This window comes from Coregonus clupeaformis, chromosome 11 (genome assembly GCF_020615455.1).
Source record: "Coregonus clupeaformis isolate EN_2021a chromosome 11, ASM2061545v1, whole genome shotgun sequence".
Taxonomy (NCBI): domain Eukaryota; kingdom Metazoa; phylum Chordata; class Actinopteri; order Salmoniformes; family Salmonidae; genus Coregonus; species Coregonus clupeaformis.
The window spans coordinates 34,216,296-34,232,187 of NC_059202.1; the positions used below are offsets into that span (position 1 = coordinate 34,216,296).

Below are 15,892 nucleotides of genomic sequence, written 5' to 3' on the forward strand. Positions count from 1 at the left end.
CAATGTGGGCTTCCCTTCTCAAACCAGTGCAGCTGGACAGAACCAAATAGCTGCCCAAATTCAGTTCTTATTAACTGATTTTGTATTTAACATTCCGATTCTTGTGTTTTTGTATGTTTTATTTTGAGTTGAGGCATGATTTATCTAGCTAACGTTAGCTGCATAGTTAGCCCTAAATGGCTTTTTAAAATTGAAAACATTCTTCTCAACAAAGCGGATGTTTGACTGATTTGGATAGGAAACTGTTATTCTCTACCCAACAAGGTGACTGGAAAGATGAAAAGATTTGACAATGGCCCTCAGATCCTCAAAGTTCTACAGCTGCACCATTGAGAGAATCTTGACTGGCTGCATCACCGCTTGGTATGGCAACTGCCTGGCATCCGACCTTAAGGCGCTACATATACAGAGGGTAGTGCGTACAGCCCAGTACATCACTGGGGCTGAGCTCCCTGACATCCATGAACTCCATACCAGGCGGTGTCAGAAGAAGGCTTTAAAAATTGTCAGACTCCAGCCACCCAAGTCACAATCTCTGCTACCGCACGGCAAGCTGTACAGGACTAGTTGCGTTGACCCACTTCTGTATGCACGGACTCTCCTGCACTGGCTCTATGCACACTCACTGGACTCTACCCACATACTACACTGACACTCCAACACACACACACACACACACACTCACACTCACAAAACACACACATGCATATTGACACCAAACACACACACACACACAGACACTCTTTCACACTCTTCACATACGCTGCTGCTACTCTGTTTATTATCTATCCTAGTCACTTTTACCCCTAACTACATGTACATATTACATAAATTACCCCAACTATACTGAACAAAAATATTAATGCAACATGTAAAGTGTTGGTCCCATTTTTCATGAGCTAAAATAAAAGGTCCCAGACATTTTCCATACACACAAAAAGCTTATTTCTCTAATTTTGTGCACAAATTTGTTTATATCCCTGTTAGTGAGCATTTCTCCTTTGCCAAGATAATCCATCCACCTGACAAGTGTGACATATCAAGAAGCTGATTAAACTGCTTGATCATTACACAGGTGCACCTTGTGCTGTGGACAATAAAAGGCCACTCTAAAATGTGCAGTTTTGTCACACAACACAATGCCACAGATGTCTCAAGTTGAGGGAGCATGCAATTGGCATGTCCACCAGAGTTGTTGCCAGAGAGTTTAATGTTCATTTCTCTACCATAAGCAGTACATCCAACTGGCCTCACAACCGCAGACCACGTGTAACCAATCTAGCCCAGGACCAGAACCTGTGGGATTGTCTGAGGAGGGGGAGGGGGCTGCTGAGGAGTATTTCTGTCTGTAATAAAGCCCTTTTGTGGGGAAAACGTATTCTGATTGGCTGGGCCTGGCTCCCCACTGTGTAGACCTGGTTCCCAAGTGGGTGGGCCTATGCCCTTCCAAGGCCGACCCATGGCTGCGCCCCTGCCCAGTCATGTGAAATCCATAGATTAGGGCCTGATGAATTTATTTCAATTGTCTGATATCCTTCTATGAACTGTAACTTAGTAAAATCTTAGAAATTGTTGCATGTTGCGTTTTTATATTTTTGTTCAGTATACTTCTTACCCCTGCACATTGACTCAGTACCGGTACTCCTTGTATAGCCTTGTTATTGTTATTTTGTGTTACTATTTCTTTTTTTTATTTAGCAAATGTTTCTTACTTTTTAACTCTGCATTGTTGGGAAAGAACTCATAAGTAAGCATTTCATTTCATTTTATTCGGCGCATGTGAAATAACATTTGATTGATTTTGAAATATGTCACCATTTTGGGTTTTCTCACTTGTCTGTCAGTCACTCACACTGGAAAATGTGCTTTGCTTAGTCTGACTTTTTAATTATTCTTACTAAATTCAGTGTTGTGTTTGCTGGTGTATAGCCCAGTTGTTAGGCAGATATACAGTTGAAGTCGGAAGTTTACATACACTTAGGTTGGAGTAATTAAAACTCGTTTTTCAACCACTCCACAAATTTCTTGTTAACAAACTATAGTTTTGGCAAGTCGGTTAGGACATCTACTTTGTGCATGACACAGGTAATTTTTTCCAACAATTGTTTACAGACAGATTATTTCACTTATAATTCACTGTATCACAATTCCAGTGGGTCAGAAGCTTACATACACTAAGTTGACTGTGCCTTTAAACAGCTTGGAAAATTCCAGAAAATGATTTCATGGCTTTAGAAGCTTCTGATAGGCTAATTGACATCATTTGAGTCAATTGGAGGTTTACCTGTGGATGTATTTCAAGGCCTACCTTCAAACTCAGTGCCTCTTTGCTTGACATCATGGGAAAATCAAAAGAAATCAGCCAAGACCTCAGAAAAACATTTGTAGACCTCCACAAGTCTGGTTCATCCTTGGGAGCAATTTCCAAATGCCTGAAGGTACCACGTTCATCTGTGCAAACAATAGTATGCAAGTATAAACACCATGGGACCACACAGCCGTCATACCGCTCAGGAAGGAGACGCGTTCTGTCTCCTAGAGATGAATGTACTTTGATGCGAAAAGTGCAAATCAATCCCAGAACAACAGCAAAGGACCTTGTGAAGATGCTGGAGGAAACCGGTACAAAAGTATCAATATCCACAGTAAAACGTGTCCTATATCGACATAACCTGAAAGGCCGCTCAGCAAGGAAGAAGCCACTGCTCCAAAACCGCCATAAAAAAGCCAGACTACGGTTTGCAACTGCACATGGGGACAAAGATCATACTTTTTGGAGAAATGTCCTCTGGTCTGATTAAACAAAAATATAACTGTTTGGCCATAATGACTATCGTTATGTTTGGAGGAAAAAGGGAGATGCTTGCAAGCCGAAGAACACCATCCCAACCGTGAAGCACGGGGGTGGCAGCATCATGCTGTGGGGGTGCTTTGCTGCAGGAGGGACTGGTCCACTTCACAAAATAGATGGCATCATGAGGAAGGAAAATTATGAAGCAACATCTCAAGACATCAGTCAGGAAGTTAAAGCTTGGTCGCAAATGGGTCTTCCAAATGGACAATGACCCCAATCATACTTCCAAAGTTGTGGCAAAATGGCTTAAGGACAGCAAAATCAAGGTATTGGAGTGGCCTTCACAAAGCCCTGGCCTCAAGCCTATAGAAAATGTGTGGGCAGAACTGAAAAAGCGTGTGCGAGCAAGGAGGCCTACAAACCTGACTCAGTTACACCAGCTCTGTCAGGAGGAATGGGCCAAAATTCACCCAACCTATTGTGGGAAGCTTGTGGAAGGCTATCCGAAACGTTTGACCCAAGTTAAACAATTTAAAGGCAATGCTACCAAATACTAATTGAGTATATGTAAACTTCTGACCCACTGGGAATGTGATGAAATAAATAAAAGCTGAAATAAATCATTCTCTCTACTATTATTCTGTCAATTCACACTCTTAAAATAAAGTGGTGATCCTAACTGACCTAAAACAGGGAATTTTTACTAGGATTAAATGTCAGGAATTATGAAAAACTGAGTTTAAATGTATTTGGCTAAGTTGTATGTAAACTTCTGACTTCAACTGTACAGTACCAGTCAAAAGTTTGGACACACCTACTCATTCCAGGGTTTTTCTTTATTTAGACTATTTTCTACATTGTAGAATAATAGTGAAGACATCAAAACTATGAAATCATGTAGTAACCAAAAAAGTGTTAATCAAATCAAAATATATTTTATATTTGAGATTCTTCAAAGTAGCCACCCTTTGCCTTGATGACAGCTTTGCACACTCTTGGTATTCTCTCAACCATCTTCATGAGGAATGCTTTTCCAACAGTCTTGAAGGAGTTCCCACATATGCTGAGCACTTGTTGGCTGCTATTACTTCACTCTGCGGTCCAATTAATCCCAAACCATCTCTTCTTAGTCAAATCTCTTAGATTCAGAGTTTTCTTACTATCTTGATTAAATCTATAATCACTGACAATGGTAGACATGGCCTATTTTATGCAGTTTATTTTATGCATAGAAAAGGCTTGGGTGGGCCGCCAAAGTTTTTTCCCGCACCGCCTATGGAAAAACGTTTTCAGTGTGTGTATATACAGTGGGGGAAAAAAAGTATTTAGTCAGCCACCAATTGTGCAAGTTCTCCCACTTAAAAAGATGAGAGAGGCCTGTAATTTTCATCATAGGTACACGTCAACTATGACAGACAAATTGAGAAAAAAAAATCCAGAAAATCACATTGTAGGATTTTTAATGAATTTATTTGCAAATTATGGTGGAAAATAAGTATTTGGTCAACTACAAACAAGCAAGATTTCTGGCTCTCACAGACCTGTAACTTCTTCTTTAAGAGGCTCCTCTGTCCTCCACTCGTTACCTGTATTAATGGAACCTGTTTGAACTTGTTATCAGTATAAAAGACACCTGTTCACAACCTCAAACAGTCACACTCCAAACTCCACTATGGCCAAGACCAAAGAGCTGTCAAAGGACACCAGAAACAAAATTGTAGACCTGCACCAGGCTGGGAAGACTGAATCTGCAATAGGTAAGCAGCTTGGTTTGAAGAAATCAACTGTGGGAGCAATTATTAGGAAATGGAAGACATACAAGACCACTGATAATCTACCTCGATCTGGGGCTCCACGCAAGATCTCACCCCGTGGGGTCAAAATGATCACAAGAACGGTGAGCAAAAATCCCAGAACCACACGGGGGGACCTAGTGAATGACCTGCAGAGAGCTGGGACCAAAGTAACAAAGCCTACCATCAGTAACACACTACACCGCCAGGGACTCAAATCTTGCAGTGCCAGACGTGTCCCCCTGCTTAAGCCAGGCCCGTCTGAAGTTTGCTAGAGTGCATTTGGATGATCCAGAAGAGGATTGGGAGAATGTCATATGGTCAGATGAAACCAAAATAGAACTTTTTGGTAAAAAATCAACTCGTCGTGTTTGGAGGACAAAGAATGCTGAGTTGCATCCAAAGAACACCATACCTACTGTGAAGCATGGGGGTGGAAACATCATGCTTTGGGGCTGTTTTTCTGCAAAGGGACCAGGACGACTGATCCGTGTAAAGGAAAGAATGAATGGGGCCATGTAGCGTGAGATTATGAGTGAAAACCTCCTTCCATCAGCAAGGGCATTGAAGATGAAACGTGGCTGGGTCTTTCAGCATGACAATGATCCCAAACACACCGCCCGGGCAACGAAGGAGTGGCTTCTTAAGAAGCATTTCAAGGTCCTGGAGTGGCCTAGCCAGTCTCCAGATCTCAACCCCATAGAACATCTTTGGAGGGAGTTGAAAGTCCGTGTTGCCCAGCGACAGCCCCAAAACATCACTGCTCTTGAGGAGATCTGCATGGAGGAATGTGCCAAAATACCAGCAACAGTGTGTGAAAACCTTGTGAAGACTTACAGAAAACGTTTGACCTGTGGCATTGCCAAAAAAGGGTATATAACAAAGTATTGAGAAACTTTTGTTATTGACCAAATACTTATTTTCCACCATAATTTGCAAATAAATTCATAAAAAATCCTACAATGTGATTTTCTGAAAAAAAAAATCTCATTTTGTCTGTCATAGTTGACGTGTACATATGATGAAAATTACAGGCCTCTCTCATCTTTTTAAGTGGGAGAACTTGCACAATTGGTGGCTGACTAAATACTTTTTTTCCCCACTGTATGTATGTATGTATGTGTGTGTGTGTGTGTGTGTGTGTATATATATATATATATATATATATATATATATATATACATACATACATACATACATACATACATACATACATACATACATACATACATACATACATATATATACACACACACACACACACACACACACACAGTGGTGTGAAAAATTGTTTGCCCCCTTCCTGATTTGTTATTTGTTTGCATGTTTGTCACACTTAAATGTTTCAGATCATCAAACAAATGTAAATATTAGTCAAAGATAACACAAGTAAACACAAAATGCAGTTTTGAAATGAAGGTTGTTATTATTAAGGGAAAACAAAATCCAAACCTACATGGCCCTGTGTGAAAAAGTGTTTGCCCCCCCTGTTATAACACAACTCAACTGTGGTTTATCACACCTGAGTTCAAATCCTCTAGCCACACCCAGGCCTGATTACTGCCACACCTGTTCTCAATCAAGGAATCACTTAAATAGGACCTGCCTGACAAAGTGAAGTAGACCAAAAGATCCTCAAAAGCTAGACATCATGCTGAGATCCAAAGAAATTCAGGAACAAATGAGAAAGAAAGTAATTGAGATCCATCAGTCTGGAAAAGGTTATAAAGCCATTTCTAAAGTTTTGGGACTCCAGCGAACCACAGTGAGAGCCATTATCCACAAATGGCGAAAACATGGAACAGTGGTGAACCTTCCCAGGAGTGGCCGGCCGACCAAAATTACCCCAAGAGCGCAGCGACGACTCATCCAAGAGACTCATCCAAGAGGTCACAAAAGACCACACAACAACATCTAAAGAGCTGCAGGCCTCACTTGCCTCACTTAAGGTCAGTGTTCATGACTCCACCATAAGAAAGAGACGAAAACCACTGCTGAGCAAAAAGAACATTAAGGCTCGTCTCATTTTTGCCAGAAAACATATTGATGATCCCCAAGACCTTTGGGAAAATACTCTGTGGACTGACGAGACATAAGTTGAACTTATTGGAAGGTGTGTGTCCCATTACATCTGGTGTAAAAGTAACACCGCATTTCAGAAAAAGAACATCATACCAACAGTAAAATATGGTGGTGGTAGTGTGATGGTCTGGGCCTGTTTTGCTGCTTCAGGACCTGGAAGACTTGCTGTGATAAATGGAACCATGAATTCTGCTGTCTACCAAAAAATCCTGAAGGAGAATGTCCGGCCATCTGTTCGTGACCTCAAGCTGAAGCGAACTTGGGTTCTGCAGCAGGACAATGATCCAAAACACACCAGCAAGTCCACCTCTGAATGGCTGAAGAAAAACAAAATGAAGACTTTGGAGTGGCCTAGTCAAAGTCCTGACCTGAATCCTATTGAGATGCTGTGGCATGACCTTTAAAAAGGCAGTTCATGCTCGATAACTCTCCAATGTGGCTGAATTACAACAATTCTGCAAAGATGAGTGGGCCAAAATTCCTCCACAGCGCTGTAAAAGACTCATTGCAAGTTATTGCAAACGCAAGTTATTGCAGTTGTTGCTGCTAAGGGTGGCCCAACCAGTTATTAGGTTGTAGGGGGCAATCACTTTTTCACACAGGGCCATGTGGGTTTGGATTTTGTTTTCCCTTAATAATAACAACCTTCATTTCAAAACTGCATTTTGTGTTTACTTGTGTTATCTTTTACTAATATTTACATTTGTTTGATGATCTGAAACATTTAAGTGTGAGAAACAAAAAAGAAATCAGGAAGGGGGCAAACACTTTTTCACACCACTGTATATACTGAACAAAAATATAAACGCATCATACTGAGTTACAGTTGATATAGGGAAATAAGTCAATTGAAATAAATTCATTACGCCCTCATCTATGGATTTCACATGACTGGGAATACAAATATGCATATTTTGGTCACAGATACAATACATGACCAAAAGTATGTGGACACCTGCTTGTCGAACATCTCATTCCAAAATCATGGGCATTCAAATGGAGTTGGACCCCCCTTTGCTGCTATAACAGCCTCCACTCTTCTGTGAAGACTTTCCACTAGATGTTGGGACATTGCTGCGGGGACTTGCTTCCATTCAACCACGAGCATTAGTGAGGTCGGGCACTGATGTTGAGCGATTAGGCCTGGCTTGCAGTCGGCGTTCCAATTCCTCCCAAGGTGTTCGATGGGGTTGAGGTCAGGGCTCTGTGCAGGCCAGTCAAGTTCTTCCACACCGATCTCGACAAACGGTTTCTGTATAGACCTTGCTTTGTGCACCGGGGCATTGTCATGCTGAAACAGGAAAGGGCCTTCCCCAAAATGTTGCCACAAAGTTGGAAGCACAGAATCGTTTAGAATGTCATTGTATGCTGTAGCGTTAAGATTTCCCTTCACTGGGACTAATGGGCCTAGCCCGAACCATGAAAAACAATCCCACCTGTCAGCAACAGGTGTGGCTGAAATAGCCGAATCCACTAATTTGAAGAGGTGTCCACATACTTTTGTATATATAATGTACCTTTTAAAAAAAGGTAGGACGTGGATCAGAAAACCAGTCAGTATCTGTTGTGACTACCATTTGTCCCATGCAGCACGACACATTTCATTTGTATAGAGTTGATCAGGCTGTTGATTGTGGCCTGTGGAATGTTGTCCCACTCCTCTTCAATGGCTGTGCAAAGTTGCTGGATATTGACGGGAACTAGATTACACTGTCATTCACGTCGATCCAGAGCATCCCAAACATGCTCAGTGGGTGACATGTCTGGTGAGTATGCAGACCATGGAAGAACTGGGACATTTTCAGCTTCCAGGAATTGTGTACAGATCCTTGCGACATGCGGCCGTGCGTTATCATGCTGAAACATGACGTGGTGGCTGCGGATGAATGGCACGATAATGGGCCTCAGGATTTTGTCACGGTATCTCTGTGCATTCAAATTGCCATCGATTAAAATGCTATTGTGTTCATTGTCTGTAGCTTAGGGCTGCCCGTACCAAAACCCCACTGCCACCATGGAGCACTCTGTTCACAACGTTGACATCAGCATACTGCTCGCCCACACAATGCCATACACGTTGTCTGCGGTTGTGAGGCCGGTTGGAAGTACTGCCAAATTCTCTAAAACGACGTTGGAGGTGGCATATGGTAGAGATATTAATATAAAATTCTCTGGCAACAGCTCAGCATGCCAATTGCTTGCTCCCTCAAAATGTAGACACCTGTGGCATTGTGTTGTGTGACAAAACTGCACATTTAAGTGTGGCCTTTTATTGTCAACAGCACAAGGTGCACCTGTGTAATGATCATGTTGTTTAATCAGCTTCTTGATATACCATACCTGTCAGGTGGATGGATTATCTTGGCAAAGGAGAAATGTTCACTAACAGGGATGTAAACAAATTTGAGAGAAATAAGCTTTTTGTGCGTATGGAACATTTTCTGGGATCTTTTATTTAAACTCATGAAACATGGGACCAACACTTTACATGTTGCGTTTATATTTTTGTTGAGTATAGATATAAAGTATGTAGAAAAACTGATGTACCTGTATGTTTGAGTCACTCAGATGGCGTTGCATGAAATTAGTTTGAAAACTGCACATTTTCTAAAAGTTTATGTAGGCGAGTGCCCCATTGGCCACCTCCCTGCCACGCCCACCACCTAAGCCCCATTTTGATTCAGAAAAAACCCTGTTATGATAGGTGAGTTTTTCCCTTTTCTTTATGTTGTGTTCCATGACATCAAAATAGAATGTAAGTAGGACGTTGGTACAGTACAACTGAGGAATATAACTGTAATAAGAGTACAACTGAGGAATCTCCTACACTTTTCCTGTATTATTTAGTACATGTGGGTTGTTGGGAGGAGTTCTGCCCCGTCTTGTTTACTATCTAAATTATTCATCCATAGCTCTTAAAAAGTAACTTAATCTATTAAATATACAAGCAAAATCTAGAAATAAACATCATAAATGTTTAATTTGCTGCTTTCATTCTCGCATTTTCAGTGCCGAGGAGCTCTCAGCTGTAAGTCATTTGGGAAAGGCAAAATCAGCACAACACTCATATTTCACCCATTTGTTGGGATAAGAATATTTAATTGATTAAATCCACAGTTAATGTGATAAAGGTCTTTAATTGCACTGTGGGTAGCTAACATAACAACACTTATGTACCGGAAAATGGGTTTACGTAAGAGTTCTCTTTTTACAAAGCTAGGCCTAGGTGCTGTTCCACAATACCATCTCCAGGGCTGTTTTTATTGCACAGACGTACAGTAGGGGAGGCTTACCTTAATCGGTAATGGAACATTAAATGATGTCTGCACATCCCAAGCACACAGATCTGATTAAATATGTCTCTCTTATTGCCTAATCCCATTAACCCCCCCACATTTGATCATATTTGTTTCTGTGGAAATAAATTAATGTAAAATCCTCTTCCGCTAATCTGGAGAGAGATCCACATGATCTGACTGGGGAATGCGGACCGCTTCTGCTTCTCAGCCAAATCCCTGCACTGCACCATGGGATTAGGGCCCCTGGGGGCAGAAGGGTTTCATGGTAGCTTGGAGAGTGACCTGCTGAGGAGAGGCAGGGAGACGGGGCTCCTGGAGAGGGGAGGGGAGGGTTTGATTGTGAAGAACCCTTATGCACATCCCCATTAGAACAATAATGTAATAAATGTCATGGGCATGTGTCTTGTGCAATTGTCAGTATCAATTCTGAATGACTTGAATGTCTGAATGACATGTTTCTCATATGCCTGACTGCCCTTGTTTGTGGTGAAGGTGGTGTTCCATGACGTGGCGGTCCTGAGCCAGAAGCTCTTCCCCATCGTGGAGGCCATGCAGAAGCACTTCAGTGCCGGCTCCGGGGCCTACTATAGTGACGCCATCTTCTTCCTGTCAGTGGCCATGCACCACATCATGCCCACAGGTAAGAGTTACTTTAGTTACAAAGCCAAATCTGACTGATGTTTCACTTTTTCATAGGTATTTGCAGTATGTTCCACTACACAGTTGATACCATCAGAAGAAGGTGTCTTGGTGGTTGACATTTTCTTTTGACCATTACCGTTTAAAAAGTTCAGTGTCACTCACTATATTTGTTGGGTGTGTTTTGCTCCCAATGTCTGAATCAGATGTTTAGGTGTTTACTGCTATTTTTATTTTGGATGACTCACAGAAAGTACCCCAAAGTCTATCCCAAGGTGACCAGCTCAATCTGAAGTTCTGTGCTTGGTGGATGACTAATCTAGCTAGCCTGGGTGTCAGTCTGTTTCTGCTCTCTTGCCAACTCCTTATGGAATGCTCATGCAAAACAGTTTGGCTTGACAATGAAGTAGCCAAAAGCACAAACCGATCTTGGGACCAGGCTAATCTGTCCTAATGGAGTCAGATTCCCAGAAGGCTGTGTGTAGTAGAGATGGCTAGCCTCTGAATAACGTCTCTCTGTGTCTGTCTGTCTCTCTCTCTCTCTCTCGGTCTGTGTGCACAATGGTTTATTTCCTCAGCCTCTCTCTCTAAAGGCCGATTTATACCCTACGGAGACGGATGATTCAGAGCGCAGTGTTGCAATGTCGTAGCTCCTTGTAGTGTGCTCCGACATTCAACATACACCCGTGCCACATTAAAATTGTAACGCGACCCGTGTAGGCAATGAAGCTCGCTTGGTTCCTTGATCTGATCTATAGGCTATGCATCCAAGTAGCCTAATTTGCATTTTTGAAGCAAATATAATCTCAGTGACTGTTCAAACAATAAACCCCCCAAAATTGGAGCCTTATTATAATTTTATTTAGAAGTAATAACTAGTGATTTCAGGCTATTGGTAAAAACAGCTGCGAGATACAGTGGGGAAAAAAAGTATTTAGTCAGCCACCAATTGTGCAAGTTCTCCCACCTAAAAAGATGAGAGGCCTGTAATTTTCATCATAGGTACACGTCAACTATGACAGACAAAATGAGAAAAAAAATTCCAGAAAATCACATTGTAGGATTTTTAATGAATTTATTTGCAAATTATGGTGGAAAATAAGTATTTGGTCAATAACAAAAGTTTCTCAATACTTTGTTATATACGCTTTGTTGGCAATGACACAGGTCAAACGTTTTCTGTAAGTCTTCACAAGGTTTTCACACACTGTTGCTGGTATTTTGGCCCATTCCTCCATGCAGATCTCCTCTAGAGCAGTGATGTTTTGGGGCTGTCGCTGGGCAACACAGACTTTCAACTCCCCTCCAAAGATGTTCTATGGGGTTGAGATCTGGAGACTGGCTAGGCCACTCCAGGACCTTGAAATGCTTCTTACGAAGCCACTCCTTCATTGCCCGGGCGGTGTGTTTGGGATCATTGTCATGCTGAAAGACCCAGCCACGTTTCATCTTCAATGCCCTTGCTGATGGAAGGAGGTTTTCACTCAAAATCTCACGATATATGGCCCCATTCATTCTTTCCTTTACACGGATCAGTCGTCCTGGTCCCTTTGCAGAAAAACAGCCCCAAAGCATGATGTTTCCACCCCCATGCGTCACAGTAGGTATGGTGTTCTTTGGATGCAACTCAGCATTCTTTGTCCTCCAAACACGACGAGTTGAGTTTTTACCAAAAAGTTATATTTTGGTTTCATCTGACCATATGACATTCTCCCAATCCTCTTCTGGATCATCCAAATGCACTCTAGCAAACTTCAGACGGGCCTGGACATGTACTGGCTTAAGCAGGGGGACACGTCTGGCACTGCAGGATTTGAGTCCCTGGCGGCGTAGTGTGTTACTGATGGTAGGCTTTGTTACTTTGGTCCCAGCTCTCTGCAGGTCATTCACTAGGTCCCCCCGTGTGGTTCTGGGATTTTTGCTCACCGTTCTTGTGATCAGTTTGATCCCACGGGGTGAGATCTTGCGTGGAGCCCCAGATCGAGGGAGATTATCAGTGGTCTTGTATGTCTTCCATTTCCTAATAATTGCTCCCACAGTTGATTTCTTCAAACCAAGCTGCTTACCTATTGCAGATTCAGTCTTCCCAGCCTACAATTTTGTTTCTGGTGTCCTTTGACAGCTCTTTGGTCTTGGCCATAGTGGAGTTTGGAGTGTGACTGTTTGAGGTTGTGGACAGGTGTCTTTTTATACTGATAACAAGTTCAAACAGGTGCCATTAATACAGGTAACGAGTGGAGGACAGAGGAGCCTCTTAAAGAATAAGTTACAGGTCTGTGAGAGCCAGAAATCTTGCTTGTTCGTAGGTGACCAAATACTTATTTTCCACCATAATTTGCAAATAAATTCATAAAAAATCCTACAATGTGATTTTCTGGATTTTTTTTCCTCAATTTGTCTGTCATAGTTGACATATTCCTATGATGAAAATTACAGGCCTCTCTCATCTTTTTAAGTGGGAGAATTTGCACAATTGGTGGCTGACTAAATACTTTTTTCCCCCACTGTATGTGCTTTTCCTCCCCGACCAAAACAAATGATTTTCTATTTTTTGCTGATACGGGAGTGAATACTGAAGCAGCATATCAAAGGGACATAACATTGTAGGTTACACTGGCAAATATACCAATATTTGCCAGGGCATATTATTTTATTAGAAATCAGATTATTTCACATGGCGATGTGGGAAGCTAATCAATTTCAAAATCACTTCAACTTCAAGGTTGTTGTGTTGGTTTAGCTTGGCATTAAATAAGCAGCCTATTTTGCATTGATAACCAAATATAATCTCAGCGACTGTTCAAACAAACATTGTAGCCTTATTAGAATCAATTTGTCTCCCTAGTCATAGACTGTTCTCTCTGCTACCGCACAGCAAGCGGTACCGGAGCGCCACGTCTAGGTCCAAAAGGCTTCTTAACAGCTTCTACCCCCAAGCCATAAGACTCCTGAACAGCTAATCAAATGGCTACACAGACTATTTGCATTGTCCCCCCCACCCCCTTTTTCACGCTGCTGCTACTCTCTGTTTATGGTCTATGCATAGTCACTTTAACTATACCTACATGTACATATTACCTTGACTAACCGGTGCCCCCGCACATTGACTCTGTACCGGTACCCCTGTATATAGGCTCGCTACTGTTATTTTACTGCTTTTATTTTTTACTTATCTATTGTTTACTTAACACTTATTTTTCTTAAAACTGCATTGTTGGTTAAGGGCTTGTAAGTAAGCATTTCACTGTAAGGTCTACACCTGTTGTATTCGGCGCATGTGACAAATACAATTTGGTTTGATTTGATTTGATCACATATCTCTATTATGCGTGGGAATACCTTGGAACAGATTTCAAAAAATTTAATCACTTGGAGCTGATTTGCTGGTGTTTTTAAAGTCTTATGTCCAACAACAACAAAAAAATATACATATGTACAGTATATACACTATATATACAAAAGTATGTGGAGACCCCTTCAAATGAGTGGATTTGGCTAGTTCAGCCACACCTGTTACTGACAGGTGTATAAAATCGAGCACAAAGCTATGCAATCTCCATAGACAAACATTGGCAGTAGAATGGCCTTACTGAAGAGCTCAGTGACTTTCAACGTGGCACCTTCATAGGATCCCACCTTTCCAATAGGTCAGTTCCTCAAATTTCTGCCCTGCTAGAGCTTCCCCGGTCAACTGTAAGTGCTGTTATTGTGAAGTAGAAACGTCTCAGCCGCGAAGTGGAACGGGATCGCCGAGTGCTGAAGCACGTAGCGTGTAAAAATAATCTGTCCTTGGTTGCAACACTCACTACCGAGTTCCAAACTGCCTCTGGAAGCAATGTCAGCACAATAACTGTTAGTCGGGAACTTCATGAAATGGGTTTCCATTGCCGAGCAGCCGCACCCAAGCCTAAGATCACCATGCGCAATGCTAAGCATCGGCTGGACTGGTGTAAAGCTTGCGGCCATTGGACTCTGGAGCAGTGGAAACGCGTTCTCTGGAGTGATTAATCACGTTTCACCATCTGGCAGTACGACGGACAAATCTGGGTTTGGAGGATGCCAGGAGAACGCTACCTGCCCAAATGCATAGTGCCAGCTGTAAAATTTGGTGGAGGAGGAATAATGGTCTGGGGCTGTTTTTCATGGTTTGGGCTAGGCCTCTTAGTTCCAGTGAAAGGAAATCTTAACTCTACAGCATACAATTACATTCTAGACCAGGGGTGTCAAACTCATTTTAGCTCAGGGGCCACATGGAGGAAAATCTATTCCCAAGTGGGCCGGACTGGAAAAATCATGGTATATATAACTTAAAAACAACAACTTCAGATTGTTTTCTTTGTTTTAATACGATCAACATACAACATAAAGCTGGAGCCTGAGGACAGTGTGTCCAAAATAGTACAAGCACAACATCACTATTAATCATAAAACACGTCAAGTTTATTTGAAAATTCTAAAGAAAAAGAACACACAAACACACAATGCCTCAGTGATTAAAAGAACTGTTTCACAGATCGCAGAACTATATCAGGGTGTCATTTCTCAGGCAGAAATGTAGATAAAAATAATGAAATCCTGTTCCCCAAACAAGTGCAAGAACCACAGAGTCAAGAATAGGTTAAATATACAAATAAAATAAAATCAATTAAAAACAATAGCACATCAACATAAAAACATATAAACATAAATCTGAAAGCGTTGCTCAAACTCCCGTAACAGTCCAGTTATTTTATCTTTGAACCGCTTCATGTCTGCCACATGTTGGGTCGCGCACACATTTTTCAGACAGGGGAAGTGAGCTGCATCACCACCGGCAAGTTGCGTCTCCCACAATGACAGCTTCAACTTGAAAGAACGTATGCTGTCATAATACTGCGTGACAACTTTGTTGCGCCCTTGCAGCTGTTTGTTCAAGTTATTCAGGTGCTCTGTAACATCCACCATAAATGCAAGGTCCGGCATCCATTCTGCGGAATGAAATTCTAACACTGGTTTGCCCTTTTCTTCCATGAACTGTTCAATTTCTTCTCGTAAATCAAAGAAACGCCTCAGCACAGCACCTCGGCTTAACCATCTTACCTCAGTGTGGTATGGCAGGCCATAGATGTGGTCTTTCTCTCTGAGAAGGTTGTCAAACTGACGGTGATTCAGGCTTCTGGATCGGATGAAATTAACAGTTTGGATGACCACCTTCATGACGTTATCCATCTTTAATGACTTGCAACATAAAGCCTCCTGGTGCAAAATACAGTGAAAAGTCAAAAAATCACATCCTCCATTTGCAG

At 41.8% G+C, this 15,892-nt stretch overlaps 1 protein-coding gene across 1 annotated transcript in view; it reads left to right on the forward strand.

Moving 5' to 3' along the window:
- LOC121576837 (xyloside xylosyltransferase 1-like) overlaps positions 1-15,892 on the forward strand; it is a 106,491-nt gene that overhangs the window by 6,075 nt on the left and 84,524 nt on the right. The window contains exon 3 of the mRNA XM_041890368.2: positions 10,461-10,608. Coding sequence (XP_041746302.1) covers positions 10,461-10,608 — 148 coding nt within the window. The remainder of the gene's footprint in view (positions 1-10,460; positions 10,609-15,892) is intronic.